Source organism: Aptenodytes patagonicus, chromosome 3 (assembly GCF_965638725.1).
Source record: "Aptenodytes patagonicus chromosome 3, bAptPat1.pri.cur, whole genome shotgun sequence".
NCBI lineage: Eukaryota > Metazoa > Chordata > Aves > Sphenisciformes > Spheniscidae > Aptenodytes > Aptenodytes patagonicus.
Window position 1 is genome coordinate 98,118,366 of NC_134951.1, and position 13,896 is coordinate 98,132,261.

Here is a 13,896-nt window from a genome sequence, read left to right on the forward strand (position 1 = left end):
AATGGGCCTTTTTCACTCTGAACGAAATACTGTTGAGCACCTTCCTGCCATCCATTTGCTTTCCCCCCACAATGGCTCAGAGGAGAAATTAAGCCGTTGGAGGAACGAGAGCCTTTCAAAAGAGCATTTATGGGCCAAAGGAAAGATGACCAGATGGGCTGTCACCCAAGAAAATACAAATCAAGCCCCAAATCACACCCCAGGACTCTGCCATTGAGATTCCATAATGCCTGTTCAGGATTTCTGTTTATTTTTCAAAGAGGGGGATCATATATGGCTTGGCTTAAGCATTTCAATTTATGTTTCTGGCTGTCGGGGGATGCTGGCAAAAGATAAAACATCATTAGCTCATTTTCCATCAGTAGCGCTCTGTCATTCCATTAGGGCAGGAAATAGCTTGCTCTGTTACTGAGTGAATTTGACTTTAGCGTGGATCAGAGAGAGGACCCCTAGAGTTAAACACATCTCCCTATGCCAGCTGTTCAGCATAAGACAGCAACGGCATGTAGCCAAATGACCACCCTCAGGATCTGACATGTGTTGGCACCACATGGTTTGCAAAAGCAAGCAACATGGGAGCACTTCCAAGGGAAGTGAGGTGTTGGGGGTGGGGGGAAGGGTTAAGGGAAGTTCCAGTCAGAGGAAGGTTTTCTTTGGTGCTTGCTAAATAGCAAAATAAAGACTTAAATATTTTGCTGTAATGGGCCACAATTGTAGCTACTCAGATTCCACCACAGAGAGGTATAATATCAGATCCCTGATAGATGATACTAGTTTAATCGGGTTATTCATTTGAGAAGGGGTTCAGAGCTGCTTTCCAGATACCACTGGGTGATATCCCCCAGAGGTCCTGCCACAATAAGAGACACATTTATCCTCTCTATTTTACAATTAAAGCGACTAAGAAGACATAGCTATAGGCTAAGAATTTCCAGCATTGAGTCTTGACTTTTTAAGAAGTCACGCATTGAAGTTGTGAGCCTGAATGGTATATGTGATGGGCACCGCAGAGTCTTGCTTCACATCACAAGGTTGCAGCGGTGCTGAGGGCCGGAGCCCTGATTTCCTGATGTACCACTTTTTTTAATGGCATTTTCTAACTTTGAGAACCTTATTTTTTGCATGTATTCCTGCGTGTATTTTTGCGTGTATTCCACTCATCATCTCTCATCATAATTTACAGTAACCCACAGCATCTTCAGTTCCAGTTGACTGCATGACTGCAAGTTCTAGTTATCTCAAGCTGCATACCAGGGGAAAATCTAGTCTCCGTGTGCTTCAGTTTACTTGTTAAAAAACAGGGACAGGGATTTTATGATGCTTCAGCTTTTTCCAGTAAATGTTCCTAATTAGCAAGGGCAAAGTGTATAGGGAAAATCAGTCTTAAAACAGGTGATATACTTGGCGTGGGGAAGAAAAGTCAAACTTGTATGTACACAAACTGCAATTCAGGGTACTTGCTGTTTAGTCCCTTGAAGAAAAAGCTTTTATGCTTTGAAACCTGACACATAAGTCTGGGGGTTTTGTCTTCTTCCCCCCCCCCCCCCCAAATCCCTCCAGCCATGTCAGTCTAATAAAAGGTATTACCTCTCCCTACAAACTTTGCCTCACATATCCATAGATCTCCACAGCAGATCACTGTTCCAAATTAGGTACAGTTTTCTGAGGGCATACTGGCAAGTATGATTTTTGGGGGGTAATCTGAGAACCCCAGTTTAGCCAGTGTGGCAAAGCGGTATGCTGCTGCCAGTCCACATGAGCAGCCTCATCTGGATTCAGTTTTGTAGCTGAGGCACTGCTTTCCTGGTGAGAGGTCAGCAGGCACCTCTGCATGGGTTGATGGGATAGTTGTTTTTCATAATTCCTGGCCTGTCTCTTAGCTTCCAGGCAGCCCGAGCTTTCCTGATTGTCATCTTCTTTTCTGAACAGATGCAGACTCTATATGCTTTCGATGAAGAAGAAACAGAAATGAAAAATAAAATAGTTGAAGACTTGAAGACAGCTCTGCGGACTCAGCCCATGAGGTAATGTTGTTCGTCTTTCATTACAACTCACTGCCTCCCTTTGGTCAGATGTGACACAGGAAAGAGTGGCAAGAACAGAAACCTCATTGTCTCACCTCACACAAGCCTCTGATATTTCAGACAATCCACACAGAGCCCTACAGTCCCCTGGTCTGAACCTGCCCAGTTGGGGAGGGCACACTAATGCTGAACCATGTAGCTTCAGGACAATAAAAGACAAAGTCTACTGTGAAAAACCTGTGGCAGATATGTGCAAACACAGGTAATGACTATGAAGATCAGATTCTAGACTTCGTAGTCCCCTGAACGTCCCATGTAATTTGATTCACGTTGGGCAAAATCTCAGCCTCTACTCTGAACTTTGAATTCAGGCTTCCCCTTATCTTTAGTAATGTGAACTGTTTGGTACAAAGCAGCTAATCCATCTGACATCACCTGGTTTGGCATTCTTCCTGTTCTATGTGTAACTGTGGCATAGAGAAATGTTGAGACTTTATTGTGTACTGTGCCTTTGAAGGTAAGGTCATCTTTGTTTTTCTGGGATCAAAACTCTGAACAATAGCAAACTAACTAGCACAGAAACTTTTTTCATTTAACGTTTTGAAGAGCATTGTGCAGAAGCAATAACTATGGTTGATGATCTCAGGAAACACTCGGTCAAAAAGTTTCTGAATGTCTTTGTATTGGGCCCAAAATAGGCCAAATGTGTTTGCATCCACACTATGCTGAAATCATAGTTTCAGAGAGCTTCAATAATGCCTAATCAAACAGGGTTTTTTTGGGGGGAAACCTAACCAAACAAATTAAATAAATAAAAACAACCTAAAAAATTGTCTCAAAGAATTTGCATTGCAATTACGTTGACTTGAAGTGAAGATATTTCTGGGACTTCTTGCAGAGCTGAGTGCTGATTGTGCTTCTCCCCTTCATTATGTTTAAAAAGTTGACTGCATGCAGCTTCTCACCTCATGGCAACTATGAGGTAGAGCGCATCAGCTTAAACCTCAGTGTTTTACCTTCTGTTGTGATGGGCTGTAAGATAGCACAAAGCTGGATTCCGATGCTCCTCGGAGGCATAAAGATTCATCAGGCTTTGGTAACTTTAGCATGTGGGTAGGGTGAGTGCTTTTAACATGGAAGTGGAGAAACAGTGGCCTATATTGAGATCTAGCCCAAGGGCTAAGTGACTGTTTAATCCTGTCTATCACTGTCCTAAAGCAGAGAACAAAGTAAAATGCAGCTGGACTTAATGTTAAAATGGAAGCTAAGACAACTGCCAAACTCCCAACTCTCACGAGGATTTTAAACCAAAGTCCTGTGCTGTTGAGACTTGATGTAGCAACCCTATTACATTAATGTGGAGCTGGTTTGATGCTTCCTCTGTGAAAGAGAGAGCTTTCATTGAGCATAGCCACAGCAGCAAGGCCTCTCTGCTATGTCCAGCTGAAACACTTTGGTGGCCACCATTGGTTGTTCTGCCCCGTCGTTTTGAATAGGACAGCCCGGCCTCCTTGTTGAGAGCAAGGCAATAGAGAAGAAGAAAGAGAAATGTCTTTTGCTCACAGCCTTGCAAGGTTTTCCTTCTCAGACCTATATTGCTTCTGCTGGATCCCCTTGACAACAGCGTGTTGCTTCGTCTGTTTATAATAACCCTAACAAGCTTCAGTACAAGCATCTATGAGCTGCCCTATAAAGTGTTCTCTTCTAAATCGCTGGCGATGGTTATGGGGCTTTTTTTTTTTTTTTTTTAAATAGTTAAGCCAAGCCAAATTTTGACTTAAGTCCTATGTCTCAACTAATTTCCAGCGACTCAATTCGTTAGCTGCCAAATGGGCTGTATGCCAATGCCTGATCAACAAGCCAATTTCTTCTTGATGGAAAGGTTGCAGTAGAGAGGCCCTCAGCTCCATCAAATCCCTCTCATAAGCAGTACGATACCCAAGCCTTCAAAATACTAGTCTTTCTAGTTGAATTTGGACATTAAATCCTATTTTCCTTGCCACTTCTGTTCATCAGGCCTCTGAAGAAAATAGAGACCTAAATTCACACAGGATGAACTATCTGGAATCCATTTGTGATGGTAGGGTAGGGTACACAGGGGCTCTGACAGCTTACCAATAGACTCCTCAGCTTGAATTCTCTGATCTAGAGGAATCAAAAGAAGAAAAATGCATGTGTTTGGCTCTGTGTTTTATTTTACTGTAGAACCGTGTCTCTTCTAGTAGAAAATGCATAGTAATGGTACTAATCTGCGCCTCTATTCCAACCCACCAGTTCTAACAGCAACAAAAACTGAAGCAGACCTACCCAAACTCAAGTTCCTCTCCTCTTTGGAGAAAAGGTGATAGAAGGATCCCTGGGCAGCTAGTTGGCCCCCTTTGAGCAAGTGCATTTTGTTCTGGTATTTAGGAGCTGCCCTGAAATAATAAAGCCAGGTTATGTCCCAGCACGCAGGAACAACCCCAGCCTTAGAGAACAAAAAACCCACATCTGTATCTTGTAAGGAAACACATTTTCTTTTGGGTTTGTAAGAACTTATGACTATAAACAAGTGTGATGACAAACTGTTGGACAGAAGCAGTGAGAGAAGAGCTTTTCTTTTGGTATTTTAGTGCCCAAAAATGGAGGTTCAGAAGTGCAGCAAAAGTAAAAACTTACAAGGGACTGGAAAAAAAAAATCACTTTTTGGAACCCCAGGAAAATACTTCCTTTAGTCTGAATCATCACTAACTCCCTTTACTGTCTGCTTTTCTCCTCTTGTTTAACTCAGATTTACCTCCTTTTATTTTTGTTTGATTTAGCCATGTTGCATTCAAGTGCCGACTAGAGATGATCATTTATGCATCCAGCAAGCAAAACCCATTATGCTGAATTTTTCAGCAGTTCAGTAGTTGTCAGGATCACGTGTGCCCCCTGCTTCAAAAACTGACGCTGCAGGGAAGTGTAGCCTTGGCTGTTAACAGGGTGGGAACATCCTGCTCTCTGCACACCCACAGCATATGATCTTTCTGTCTTTCCTGAGCTGGATCAAGCCTCACAGGGAGGCTGTCCCCCGCTACACTTGGAATCCATCAGTGGGTCATTACCTCTTAGGCTGCGCTGCATCTGTATTTGGATGAAAGGTTTGTTATTAGAGCTAGCTAACTCGTTCTGATCAGCACTCTCTAAAACTTGAAAGGCTAAGAGGCGCCCTGCCTTTTAAAGTGAGCTAAACTGGTCAAGTGAGAGTCTGAGGTGAGGTTAGGCTTTAATTTGCTGGTTTAGCACCTATTAAAGCACACCCTGCTTTATTTACACTTGAGTTTTTGAATGTGTTAGCCGGAATGCATTGGCAAATATGCTTCACTTTACACCTTTCAGTCTAGAACAAGACCTTATTTTGCAGCATACAGGACGTATAGGATGGCAGTTAGTTACATAGGTGTATATTGTGAGGAAGAAGGTACTTTATTTGTATGAGTTGGGTTTGCCATACACACACACGTCCCTGCTTACAGACATACAGATGCACAAACACCAAATAGTGTGAGGATTATGGCTCTCAGCCTGTCAGCTAAACTCCCACCTCTTTTTCTCTCCTGTACAGATGTTTACATACGTACCTCCCCACATACATGCTCACACCGAGCAAATTCTCATACTGAGAGTGTCTGTTGGCTCAGAAACTATTGCCATTTCTTTATCTTCCTCTTGCATGATTTCTGGCTTTTCCAGAGAACAGTGAACTAAGTGTTTTGGAAAGGGAAGGTGAAAATCATCATTTGATTCCTGCTTCTGATGTCAGCTGAAATGGGAAGGTACTTGGTTTTGCTTCCTATTGAGTAATGCAGCTTACTGTTTGCTCTCTGGACTAGCAAGAGTACAGGAAAATCCCGACATTGTTTTAAATTATGTCACTAATCAAGGTCTGTGACACACACCACTTTCCTGTGCATGCCTCCTTTTTGGAATGACCTCATCCAAACAGTCCCAGAAAAATTGCTCTGCCAGTGAATTTAGTAAGGGATTGTACTTAATTGGGACAATGTGACTTTTGTGCATTTACTATTTTTTTCATATGGTCATCAGAGCAGGCTAAATAGATGAAGGTTGTATTGTCTTGTATGTCTTGTCATAAGACCAGGTGTTCCATCTGAAAGTATGTTTAAGGGACCCTTTGTTCAGCTGCTTCTTCAGAATGTTTTCTTTTGTCAGTAGAATTCAGTATCTTCAGAAAGGTATCCATCTTAAGTCTTCTCTCAGCCCTGGAACTGAAAAGAACAGCAAAACATCAGCTTTTTTTTGCCTTTTTTTTTTCCTCTCCCCTAAAAGATGGAGGGAGTAGCTAAGGTATAGGATGGATTCATAGAACTGAACTTTGGAGGTGAGGAGGAGCAGGAGAATTTAAACTAGTCCCTCCATAGCAGAGGCAAAGAGCAACTCTGCTCTTTGGCAGGGTTAGAGAAGTGCTCAGAAGTCATTGGCATCACATTGTTTGGTAACAAGTTGAGTTTGTGCTTATTTTGGTTCCAAATACATCCTTAGCAGCAATTCTTTTAGCCATGAATGCACTTATTTCAGTCGTCTTTGGCATGCTAGCAGCTAAATGCATTACAAAAACTGAACCGAGTTTTAATCTTTCTATAATTAGTTTAAATAACAAACTGCTTTGAGTGACTTACGAAATTCCTGGTGCACAATGTTGATCCCACTCTCTGGCCTGGAGGCAGAGGGGCTTTTGCTCCTACTATTTGTTAGGGTAGACAAGATGATGCATCCAAAGAATGTACAATCAGACCTGTGTGAAACTTGGCAGATTGTCTTAGCAGGGTTCAACTAAACCTTGTTTTCATTTTTGGTGCACACGTGTTCCTGTGTGTGCTTGCCCTTACTCTGATATTCACTTTGAAATTCAATTTTGAACAAAACCCAAGCCTCAGACCGAAACTTTGTTGAAAGCATGAGGCTTTGCCATGTTTCTGGTCAAACTGCTGGCCCAAATAAGCTGAAAGTTGGCAAATCTATCAGCATAGTAAGCATAACTTTCAGGTAGGCCCTGAAAATTTCTGTGTGGTGTGGGGTGGAACCACCAGAAGACCATACATATGTCAAGTCCATATTATCCAGGAGATGTATAAGTATGGCTCAGGTTTGTCTTGCTGGTGCAGAGACATGAACAGAGACCAGTGAAATTCAGTCTTTCAGTATGGTGCTTCCATTACTGATGCATATTAGGAATAGCATCTCACTTAAGGACAGAAAAGAGAAAGACAGAGCATTAGGAAGTATCCAACAGGGAGGAACAGGGGCTGGATAAAAGCAAAATGACACAGACTTTTGGTATTCTTAATTTGTTACACAGGTGGTAATTGTTAACAACCTTTTCATTTGTTTGAGGTGTCTTTCTACATTATGCTGTTTAGAGTGTTGTCACGGACATATTATTGTTGGTGTACATTTTGGTAGACTGAAAATTGAAATGTAATTCACATGGTTTTGCATTCAGACATTCTAAAAAAGTGCACCTACCTGAACAACCTGTTAGAGGAGGCAGGAGGTAAACAAAGCGATGTAGAGAAATTATTTGCAGCCCTTTTCATATCTTTGAATCCCCATTTTTAAGCCTGGGAACTCTAAATGAAACATTGCTAGAATATTGCTTTGAGCTGACTTATATAATCCCATTCATTTCTATTGATTTGTCTGTCTGCAGGAGACTGTCTGCATGGTCCAATTTGACCCATGTGGATTTTTTAACCCTGGTTTTCAACAAAACCTTAAACTTTTCCAAGGACTTTCTCCCGTATTGTTTTCATCTTCAGTTTCCATAATCTTAACCTGAAGAAAAGCAAATTTTATGGTAGAATACAGTAGAAACAGAACTCTAGTGATGTCAATAGTCAAAATAAACCTGTCCTACTATAGGTTCAGTCTTCAGTGTGTCATTTGGTAACTGATTAATTCTGTATTTCCTCTATTTATGATGTTTTTACTGTACATTTTGCCACTGCAGGTTGACAGTGGACCTGTTTCATCCTTAACATACCCCCTCAAAATAAAAACAAATAATCAAACAAAAAAAAAAAAAAAACCAGCCAAGGCCATTATAGGAGCTTTGCCTTTTACTGAAGAACATGTACCTTTTAAACTTTAACTTTATATCTTCCTATACGTATGGATCCTATACACAGGATCAGAGTGTGAAGTCAGTACAGCTGACAGACACAGTGGGTAATGAGTTTGCCTGTCAGTGTACCCGCTCCTGGAGGTGGAAGCCTGTAAGTAATTGCTAAAATTTTGACCTCAGTCAAAAATGGTTTTCAAGATAATCTGAACTCATAATTAAAAGTGTGGTGATGAGTCTGTATGAAAATGTATCTTGTGTGTATCAGCATGTATGTAAGATGTAGCAGTTTGAAAGAATCCATTCAGCCTTGAAAATGCAACAACTATTGGGGTGAACCACAGCAGGTGTTTGGTGGTAACTGCAACAAAGAACACAGCAACCAAAGAGTAGGGTCATAAGGTGATAGAATATAATTACCCTGAAACTATGTGAGACACCATTATTAGCTAGTCTGTTTTCTCTCCTTTTTGTTTGTTTTGTTTTGTTTTTCCTAAATACCTGGGAATTATTCTGTGAACTTTAGGCTAAAAACTAGCCAGCTTTTACGGATGTAGGGTTGAATAATACGGTATCTTTTGAATAAATTGCCTTTGGTCTGCTTTCCTTATTTTTCCTACCTGTTTTGTTTTTTTTTTTTTCCAGGTTTGTGACCAGGTTTATTGAGCTGGATGGCCTGAGCTGTTTGCTGAACTTCCTGAAGAGCATGGACTATGAGACCTCAGAGAGCCGTATACACACATCCGTTATAGGGTGTATCAAGGCACTGATGAACAACTCCCAAGGACGGGCTCATGTCCTGGCTCATCCAGAGAGTATCAACATCATCTCCCAGAGCTTACGGACTGAGAACATTAAGACCAAGATTGCTGTGCTGGAGATCCTAGGGGCTGTCTGCTTGGTACCAGATGGTCACAAGAAAGTCCTGCAAGCCATGCTTCACTATCAAGTCTATGCTGCAGAAAGAACAAGATTCCAGGTACAAGGAGGATACTTTGCCAGAAATACCCAGTATGACGAATGTCTGCAGGGAGTGATTTTTACAGTGCGTGTATTGCTAACTTGCTAGGTAGTAAAAAGGCAATATTTCTCATTTTGTTTTAGGAAGGGCTTTTCCTCAAATAGATTGTCACCTTTTTTTTTTTTTTTAAGACCTGATTGCTTGAAAAGTTAGCATTAATGCTAACTTAAAATCTCCTGTATTTTACCTTAAAATGAGGGTTTACTATGTTAAATGAAAGCCGTTAATCTGTTCATACTCTAACCTGATGGCATTTCTAGGGTGGTAATAATTTGTTCTGCCCTAGAAATCAAAGCCATAGAATTCCAGGAGCCTCTGTCCTGATTTTAAAGCCCTTAATTTAGTAATAAAAGAGTTGTGGATTAAATAATGGACAGTGGAGGCACTTCAGTTGCCGCTTAGCAATCACGTTGTGAATTGTCACCACTTAGCAATTGTTGGCTCAGGTATCTCCCATTCAGAACACAGAAGGGAAACTCAATCTCAGAGACCTTGAGGTAGGTCAGTAGATCGACAGGCTTTTATTGTGGATACTGCTGGCTGCTATCATAACGTTCCTCTTCGTAGTGAACTGAGCACCTTTACAAAAAGATATAACAGAATCTGTTGCTGTGTATGAAGCTGTAGCTCCTAAACTTTGGGGTAACCTCACCCATTTACTATTCATTCTTAGGTGAAATGATAAGGGTGGTGTTGGGCCAACAAGCCCTGGATCCTGGTTTCTGTTAACCATTATCTCCTGCCTCCTCCTCAGCTAATGCATCAGTGGATTTTGGGCTACAATGAGCTATGACTGTAAAAGTGAATGGGGAAACAGTCTGTGATCATGAACAGTAGCTGCCAATGTTTGTTGTTAGGACTGAATGCACTATGGGATTCACTGACTGTGACTCAGACCTGAGTCTGGGATGCAGGAGATCTTGGCTTGGTCCTGGCAGCCAAGATCCTGGCAGCCAAGAGGGCAAACCACACCCTGGCGTGTATCAAACACAGTGTAATCAGCCAGTCAAAAAAGGTGATTATCCTACTGTATTCAGCGTTGGTGCAGCCTCATCTTGAATATTGTGTGCAGTTCTGGGCCCCATAATTTAAGAAGGATGTGAAGGTCCTTGAACGCATCCAGAGGAGGGCAACAAAGCTAGTGAAAGGGCTGGAAGGAATGTCCCATGAGGAGCGGCTAAGGACTTTGGGCCTGTCGAGTTTGGAGAAAAGGAGGCTGAGGGGCAACCTCATTGCTCTCTGCAGCTTCCCGAGGAGGGAATTGGAGAGGGAGGTGCTGAGCTCTTCTCCCTGGTACCCAGTGATAGGACGCGTGGGAATGGTTCAAAGCTGCGCCAGGGGAGGTTTAGACTGGACATAAGGAAGCATTTCTTTACCGAGAGGGTGGTCAAACACTGGAACAGGCTTCCTAGAGAGGTGGCCGATGCCCCAAGCCTGTCGGTGTTTAAGAGGCATTTGGACAATGCCCTTAACAACATGCGTTAAGTTTTGGTCAGCCCTGAATTGGTCAGGCAGTTGGACTAGATGATCGTTGTAGGTCCCTTCCAACTGAAATAGTCTAGTCTATTCTATTCTATTCTATTCACCTATATGTGGTGTTGGCAGGTCCACCCTTCTATGTGCACTACCCCATCTAGCCTGCTCTCTAGTAATTAGCTGAAATGGAGAATCCTTCCTAAATTAATCTGACATTCTTGTATACCTTGGAGACAGGTGGGGGTAACCTTAGATCCTCAGCAAAAAGCAGTGGTAACTCACAGCCCTGACAACACTTGTGGTCCTGTGTTGACTTATCCTCGCTTGACCAAATGACTGCTTAATAAGCCCATATGGGAGATAGATGCTGAGTTTACTCAATGTCTCCTCTTTGGGTCCTCGCCCTCTTTTTTTTTTCTTTTTTTTTTTTAATTGGTTTAAAATTTACCAAATAACTGAGGTAAGTCATTGCTGGACAGAGTGTGGTAGCACAGGTCTTGTTGTGAGCTTTTGAGGAATCTGGTGTAATGATTTGCGGATGCTTACCAACTCTCACATTCATGAAAGAGTACTTTGCATAAATGCTTGCTTTTGTCAAAATGCTTTCCCATTGGAGAAAAAATGAAAGATAAATGGATACTCTCTCTTTTTTCTTAAACAAAATGACCCCCCCCACCCCCCCACCCCAAACCCCAGACCGATTTAGCAAAAGGATGCATTCTTGTTTGCAATTTCTAACACTTGTGTCTAGATGCTGGAATGGGATTTTCCACTACACACAACAATAGCTTAAGTTTAATTTTGAGGAGGTAAGGGTTCATCCAAAAACATTCCTCATCCATCTTCAGTCATTTTCTTCTTACAGAGAGACTGGTGATTTTTTAAATGCTGATGAAACAAATGTGGTCATGGTCTTCCTTACGTTTTAGTGGAAGGTTCTCTGATACTCTAGGACTTGTCAGTTAAGAGAGTGTTATATCTCTTTGCCTCTTGCCGTCCCACACCTGTGTCTCAGAACAGTCTTGCAGCTCATTATTAAGAGAAGCATCCACTATAACTTGGCTATGAGAGGCCATTTTAAGAAAAGGATGAGCTGACAACACTTATCTTACATCTTTACTGTAAACTTCAAAGGTGTGGTGTACAATGAAAGTCAATGAAAGCCTTTTTTTTTTTTTGTCCTAGTCTTGAGTGTAATCTTTGTAACCCAGACTTTGCAAATATCTGAAAAGATCCTTCAGGTTTCAAACAGAACTTTTTTGGGGATGTGTTTTCTGTAGCCTGAGTAACTAGCAGCATCACTCAGTGTATTGAAGTGTCTGAACAGTTTAGAGCTTGCAGCTTTAGGTTGACTTTGACTGGCCACACTTAATCACTGTTATGTTGAAAATGATACCCCACAACTGGGGATTTGGCAGAACCAAGAAATGAGAATTCTTTCTGTGAAAAGTAATAAAAAATGAACTAAACTGTAGGAACAGGAGAAACATACTTTGAATGTGCAGAGTAGGAATTTATTCCTTTGGCTGTGTGGTTCGTTATTGCAGACTGATTCTAATGGGGGTGGAAAAAGGAAAGCTGGGAACTGTAAAGGCACTGCTCAGTCTTTCTCTTGATCTAGCTCCGTAAGACAATGGCCAAATTAGAGACACAATACCTAAGAGGAGAATAATTTCAGAGTCTCAGTTTTGGAAATCAAACTTGGTTCTTGTGAAGTAAAAAGTGTAGGGCTTTGTGGAAACTGTACTGAGCTCACTTTTATTGGAATGTTCAATAAATAATTTACAGGTAACGCTGACCTCTGACATCAGCGCAATTGTTGCTCTTCCTTAAGTTGCCTTCCTGACAACAGTGGTTGATAATATTCTTTATCCCTTTCAGCCACCTCGCTGTCAATTTATCCCTCTCATCTATGAAAGCTGGCACTTTGTTTGTATACTATATGTTTGGATTTATTTTCCCTTCTTGCAGATTGCAGTAAATCTAAGTGTCCCATTCTCCCCATATCATCTGTGGTGGCCAGCACTATGTACTTTGAGGAATCAGGAGGTAAATGTAAGAAACACTGTTCCAGATCTATTTTTCCCCAGCACAAATTGTTTTCTTTTTTTCCCCCTTCTTGCAGAGGAATATCATGGTGAATAAAAATTTGGGGTACATGGTTCTACTTCCACTCCTCTTTGCAAGAAGGAGGAAGAGAGTTTCAGAATTATTTACTGGCAACCATCTAAAACTTGAGCTCATGCATAACTTGCTGCTGACAACTTTAGATTGGAACACTGATTATTTCCGATTTGCACATGCTCAAGTGTGGTGGAGTGATGTAGAGATCATATATTTAACACGGTAACATAAAACATGGCATGTTTCGTTGAATGTCAGAAGTTATTGCTGGTCAGTGTTCTAAGCCCAACTCTTGCTACCTGGCACAGCTAGCCAAAAGTAGTCAGAGGACCCAGCAACTGGTGAATTAGTTGAGAAGAAAAGCTGTGACTTAAGATACGGTTCTTACTAAACTTGCATTGGCTTGTTCCTGCTATAACTCCTACTATTTGAATAGGAAACTTACAGTTTTATCCTAGTGTATCTAAAGTAAAAATCCAAATTACAGTGAGATTCCTGAGTGATATAAACACTTGTAATCCCAATTAATTTAACTAAATTCCACTAGGTCATACCAACTGAAGACCACTAATCAAGCTGTGCTGAAATGTTTTGGAAAGGATGTCCTTGCTTTTTGATGTGTTCTTTTTTTTAATTGAAGTTAATAGAAAATATAGATAGAACTTTTATGAATATAAAGGGCTATCTCCTTAACTTAACAAAATGTCATATTTTGCTCTGTGTGGAAAATCTGATGTAAGATATTGCTTCTTTCTAAATTGCCAGCATTTCTTCTACTGAGTGCAATTATCAATCTAGTCCTTAACTTCAGAGAAGAGTCACTTTAAAGCTATGGAAGATTCTCCAGAACTTACTCTTCTTTGTTGAGACTTCAGTCTTCTATCGAATGCCTTTTAGCACTACAACTTCACCCTATATCTCCGCTGTTCAGTGTGTTAACAGGTCTATCAGGACTATCTTTGTCTTGGCACTTGCAACAAGATTCTGTACTTTATGTTTGTGTCTGAATTTATATTGCGGCTAATCCTATTTTCTCACATTTGCCGCAGCTTCTTGCCTGGGCTGATCCTTTTGCCTGTTTATTAAAACAAAGGTTACTTTGACCCTTCTTTCACGCTGCCCTTCTGCCTGGAATAACTCCCTTTAAT

The 13,896-nt window shown here is 41.2% G+C and overlaps 1 protein-coding gene across 5 annotated transcripts in view; it reads left to right on the forward strand.

Annotated features, from left to right (window-relative positions):
* The window catches only part of DAAM2 (dishevelled associated activator of morphogenesis 2), a 218,983-nt gene that overhangs the window by 136,430 nt on the left and 68,657 nt on the right, over positions 1-13,896 (forward strand). For all 5 annotated transcript variants that reach the window (XM_076334380.1, XM_076334378.1, XM_076334383.1 and 2 more), the window contains 2 exons: positions 1,930-2,024; positions 8,773-9,106. In XM_076334380.1, the coding sequence (XP_076190495.1) occupies positions 1,930-2,024; positions 8,773-9,106 (429 nt within the window). The remainder of the gene's footprint in view (positions 1-1,929; positions 2,025-8,772; positions 9,107-13,896) is intronic.